The sequence below is a fragment of the Microtus ochrogaster genome, chromosome 1, assembly GCF_000317375.1.
Source record: "Microtus ochrogaster isolate Prairie Vole_2 chromosome 1, MicOch1.0, whole genome shotgun sequence".
Classification (NCBI taxonomy): Eukaryota; Metazoa; Chordata; class Mammalia; order Rodentia; family Cricetidae; genus Microtus; species Microtus ochrogaster.
In genome coordinates this window covers 16334451-16340450 of record NC_022009.1, presented here as the reverse complement: position 1 = coordinate 16340450, position 6000 = coordinate 16334451, and the positions used below count along the sequence as shown (strand labels likewise).

The window sequence follows — 6000 nt, the reverse complement described above, 5'->3', positions numbered from 1 at the left end:
AAAAAAAATAGTAAAAAAAAAGTCAAAAAACAGAAACCATGAAAATACCTAAGTGGAAACTTTAGAATTGAAGGAAAAAGGTTGATTTAAAATGATAACTGAAAAGGAAGTAACATCCATTAATGTAAAGATGTGTCATAGATATATTCTGAGAAACACATCAGGAATAGATTCTAAAGAACCTTGGAATATTCATTAATACTAGATTAAGTTTGCATATCAGAAGCCATCATGGTGAAGAGACTGAAACTGGTACAAGGAAAACAACCCCCAAAATAATGGCTTACAGAGTCTCAATTCTGACTAGCATAAGTTTGGAGGTTCAAGAATCTCAGTGAAACTAAAAGGGAAATGTTAACAAAGCTACATCCAGTCACAGCATATCAAATTTTGAAAACTAAAAATAAACGAAAAAATGTTTGGAGTAGGCAGAGAAAAGGAGCCATTAAATTTAAGGGACAAATAACACTGAAAAGCTTTATAAAATATGGGCACCTACATCTGTAGAAGTTACCCTATAATGGGGCGACAGATTAACATATAAAAAATCAAATCCCAGAAATGGGTTAATTTTTTTTGGAGTTGTTGGCCAGTGAGGTTCCAGAAACCACCAGGTATCATAGTCCATTGCCAATACTCATGGTTACCTTCAGAACATGATAGTATGACCCTACTGTTGAAGATATCACATGCCTGAGCTACAGAACTTGATAGAATCAAGTTGGCACATCAGGAAGGCTCAGTTCTACTAAATAACTTTTATAATACTAGACGGTACTATGCAAGTTACTGGAGGAGAAAGTAACCATTGATCTTCTTGAGCTGTGATACCTATGAACTACAATAATGTCTAGCCTGGCAAGATAAGTGCCCATTCGTGCAACCATGGCAATAATGTCATGGGGGAGTAACTAACCACTTTCTGATAGGACTGAAGGACTGATCCACAAGACAAAATCCATATACCTGGCACCATTTTTGGGCCAGTAACCTAAGACAAGATAGATGATATAATGCAAGGAGAGAAACTAAATAATTTGTTAAGTAGACACAGGATTAAACCAACTCCCAGTGATATATTATTAAATCCATAGATTAAGAACTCTCTCAAACTTTATCAGAGAATGTTTATTTCCATTAGATTATGATCAACACAGAGACCCACAACTGGCCAAAAAGCAGAAAACAAGAGACGGAAGAAAGTTCAGCCTGCTCAGGGATCATTGACAAAAACAGAATGGAAAGATGTATAAGCCAGAGGCAGTGGATATCTACCAGGAGACAGTGTGTTCAGGACACAGCAGGGCATTTTGCAATATGAACTCATGGTGGTAAGACAGCAAGCAGAAGACCCGGGCAAATTTGAGCCAAATAAAATCCAAATGTGGAAAGAGGAGTTGGACATGAAATTCCACCCCTACTTGAAGTGTTACTGATAATTCTTAGCTGTTGCAAGGGAAATATTTGCTTTTTCCTAAGAATGTAGGCCCTGATAAAACTAGTATGTTTGTTCCAGCAGTAGGCCACACACTTAAGAATATTTATGCAGTACACATTGGCCTTGATGAGGGTGAAAAAAAAAAAGACCCAATACTGTGTGGTAAATGTTATGGACACAGGAAGAGTTGATGTAAGAACAGGATTAAAGTATGTATAAAATTCTCAAAGAAGATTAATTTTATCTATATAAATTCTCATATTATTATAATTTCCTTTTCACTTATTAAACATTATAAACTGTATATATTTACAAGAGTATAGAGAATATAATAATTGTTGATTCACTTATAGTTAAACCTCCAATGACTGACACCAATGAACTATAAACTTAATTCAAGTAACAGGAAAGCCATTTGAATAACATTTATATATTAATTAAATAGGTAGCTTATCATTTTATATTCATATTTCACACAGAATACGTGATTATAAATTAGGATCTTATAAAGTTGTGTATTTTGGGCTACCATGACATTAAATGTCTAATGTCTAAAAGTAATTAAAAGAATCCTGACTAAACTAAGTTTTATTTTAAATGATATATACTATTTTCATTTATAGTATTTTAAGATTTACTAAAATAGTAAGAAACCACCAGATCAAATATAGATGCTACCATCTATGCCAACAAAAAATTGTTTTAAATATACTAATTTAGTATAATAATATACTGATTCATTAGAGCAATATAAATATACTAAATTACTCAGAGATTATCTTTCTATGACCGTACATAAATATACCTTTTTATAAATTCAAATCTAAGTGCCTATATATGAGAATAAGTGATTTTTAATAAAATTTGCAGGTTCATTGTATTAAACTAGCAGCTAGTTACAATTAATGAATACCAATGGAGATTATAAATAATTACAAAAAGAGTAACTTTACATTTTGATGAACTCAACTTTTAAGCATTAGGACTGATGGCTTTCAACAATGTTAAAACAATCTCTAGAAGTTTAACAAAAACAAAACCAAAAAAAAAAAGGGGGGGGGTGAGGATTGGTTGAGATTTAGCTACAGAGAATACTAAGATGTCTAACTCTGAATAAGAAGGGATAAACTTAAGCTTTGTGACTAAACTCTCTTAGATTCATTGTTCTAGGTTGCTGATTTGTAGTCAGGAGTTCACTTTCTTTGCAATTTGTGGGTGGCTTTCTTACCTAGAGAGCATGCCCAGAGGTGTAACATTAAGTGATCCCATCAGCATGGCCAGGGCCATCCCTGGCGCTTCCCGTTCTATTACTTCTTTTGTGGCCTGTAATTAAAGATTAAATAGCAGACTGAGTGAATTAGCCAAAAAAGTAGAAAGGCAGAATAGTAAATTCCACTTCAAGATAAAACATATTTTGTAGTTCCTCAACCATTTAGATTTTTAAAGCCAGCCGGCTCAGTTTTTCAGGATCACTGAACATAAGCTAATGATTAGGAAAACCCAGAGAATGTTACCAGTCCCAGCTTATTCTTTTCCTCATGGTTGCAAAGCATTTGATAGAAAACTCATGTCTGATAACTGAATTTGAAAAAAGAAAATCTCAGATTAAGCTGGGCATTACTTTTGGTGGTTCTTAGGGTTTTTGTTTTGTGGAACTGAGGATGGAAGCCAAGGCCCTGCACATGCTAAAGTAGGTGCTGCAGTGTGAGCTGTGGCACCCCAACACCCACAGCTTGCCTATCGTTCTTCTTCTTTTTTTTTAAGACAGGATTTCTCTGTAGCTTTGGTTCCTGTCCTGGAACTCGCACTGGTAGACCATGCTGGCCTTGAACTCAGAGATCCACCTGCATCTACCTCCCAAGTGCTTCGATTAAAGGCACGTACCATCACCACCCAGCTGACAGCTTGCCTATTGCTATTGAAATAAAAATGATTTCTAAAATACATTCCTCCTAATTCTATGATTTTATAACATGATTAAAGAGAGAAAAATCAGCTTTGCTATAAACAAGCTAGAAAAAAATTATATTTTCTACTTTCAACACAAATTAGCCATTAGATTTCGAAAAAAAGAAAAGTGATAGCATTTATTATACTAATAGTTATGATCCACCATTATTAAGATGAAGGGTAGTTAAACCAGGACTAAGTTAATGAAGGAGACAGGAAAACTAAATTTTCTAACATATAAGCATATCTTAGATATATTTCAGGTTTGGTTTCAGACAAACAATGTTAAGCCAATAAAACAATAAAGCAAATCATATGAACTTTTTGGTTTCTGAGTGCATATAAAAGTTGTTTACATTATCCTGTAGTATATTAATTACATCATATCTTATCTTAAAAAGTAACGATAATGAAATACAGTGTTGCAAAAGTATGCTAGTGATCATCTGAACCTTCAGGAAATTATAACTACATTCCAAAAGAAGACTCTAGCCTCAGCTTATTGGTTTGTTGATTGATCAACAGACATAAAAATAATAAGTTTAGACTATTGGGAGAATTACCAATGCAGCACAGAGACATGAGGTGAGCATATAATGGAAAAATGGCATTAATATTCTTGTTTTGCACAGTGTTGCCTCAAACCTTTAATTTGTAAGACATTGATATTTTTGAAGGGGCACACATTTAAATTACAGAATATGAACTATGATTGCACATTGTATTTAATGGTAAATTTTATGCTAAAATTAGGAATAAAACACATGACTTAATACATTTCTAGCAATGTTTCCATAAATGAAGGAAGTTACAATTGGAAGTGAACAAGAAGTAAAACTTGAAAAATTGAGAATTTCAGTATGAGGAAAAACAAGCAAAATTAAATAATGATGGAACAGTGACACAGGCTGTACCTGTGACAGTTCAGCAACAGTGAGTGATGGCTAAGGCCGCATCTCTGGCCAATTGTTTTCTTCTAAGCAAAAGTTGACATCTTGACAAAACAGTTAAAGCAAATAAAATATGTTCCAGATACTAACTGATAATGTAATTTTTAGGATATATATGCTAATTTGTGCCTAATATGCATATAAAATATAGGATTCCCTGAACTGATAAATCTCCTGGTCTACTGCACTTAGGATAGTCTAATGTTTAACAATAGCTGCTTCTTAATGAAGTCTGCTTTAATTTGAGGGCACCATACAAAAGATTTTTTTCAAGACAAGGTTTCTCTGTGCAACCCTGGCTATCCTGGAACTTACCAGGCTTGCCTCGATCTCATAGAGATCTGGCTGATTCTACCTCCCAAGAACTAGGATTAAAGGTGTGCGCCACCACTGCCTAGCTGAAAAAAATTTTTACTCCAAAGTTTTTAAATGAGTTGCTACTATTTAAGTCCAAAGTTGAGAAATGATGAGCTGTCAACTTCAGTCTTCATCATCTGAAGCCAACGTATCCAATGTAAGTTTGGGGCCTTTTGATAGAAGACATTACTTCAGTCATAAACTGTTCTGCTAACGTTTACAACATCTCAGGAAACCAAAAATCTAAAGTCCTAACAATCAAGCAAAGGGAAATTGAGCATAATATAAAAAGACCTCTTTAGCAGAATTAACACTTTATTTCCCACTGTAAAAAGTCACCACACAAATAGTGCTTAACATGAATGGATTTAAATGCCAAATCTCCCAAAGATTCATTTTAATAGCTTGGACCTTAGTGTGGCAATGTTAACTAATGTTGGTCTCCTGGAGTCAGTTCCTAAGGGAAGCAATTATATAGAGTCAGCTTGCCATATAATCGCTTCTGAAGACAGCCGTTTCCCTTTATTTTGGACTTTTCAGTTTCCAAAACTGAAATAAGTGAACTTCTTTTTCTTTTAAAAATTCAATCTCCAGTATTTTCTTCTAGGAACAGAAACAATAATGAGAAACACATAAAGATTATGTATCCCAAGAAGAAAAGCACATTTTAAGGACAAGTAGGGAAATAGCAAAAAATTGTCATGTGGGCATATTTAATCTAAAATAGAGACTAATATATAAATTTATCTACTTGAGAAACATTACTTATTAGGAGTCTACGATGTGTTTGTAGTATTCAAAGAATGTGATGGTTCAGTGATGAATTAAATAAACTTAGTGTATAAGCTGAGACCTACAGTTAACAAAAAATGTGAAAATTGAATGAAAGAGATAGTTTGTCAATTTTTATAGATTCTCTAGACTATATCATGAATTTTGCCAGAACACTGAATTCTACCTGAAATGTCTCACTTTAGTTTCCAGAGAATTATTTTATTAGAAATTACTTTTGTGGTCTACCATTGGACATAAACAAATCTCTCAGCGAAATTTCTATTTATATGATGGAGTATCTAAGGTATTTTCACATTACACTGTGATTTTCTTTAAGCGGTCCTGCAGGAAAAATTTCTGATTCTTAAGACTGAATACTTTCTGCACTGTTAGTTTGCTTTTAAATTATTATGGTATGAATCATGATGAGCTGGGGGAAGGCTGGGAGCAGACCATGAGATTCTTATAGGTCAAGACACGATAATATGTTTTCAGGACTTAAATAAATTACCAACACAATCTTTCTTATAT

General features: G+C 33.6%; 1 protein-coding gene across 15 annotated transcripts in view; it reads right to left on the bottom strand.

Moving 5' to 3' along the window:
* Positions 1 to 6000, bottom strand: part of Gphn (gephyrin) — a 351545-nt gene that overhangs the window by 167667 nt on the left and 177878 nt on the right. For all 15 annotated transcript variants that reach the window (XM_026779610.1, XM_026779623.1, XM_005343244.3 and 12 more), the window contains one exon: positions 2667 to 2761. In XM_026779610.1, coding sequence (XP_026635411.1) covers positions 2667 to 2761 — 95 coding nt within the window. The remainder of the gene's footprint in view (positions 1 to 2666; positions 2762 to 6000) is intronic.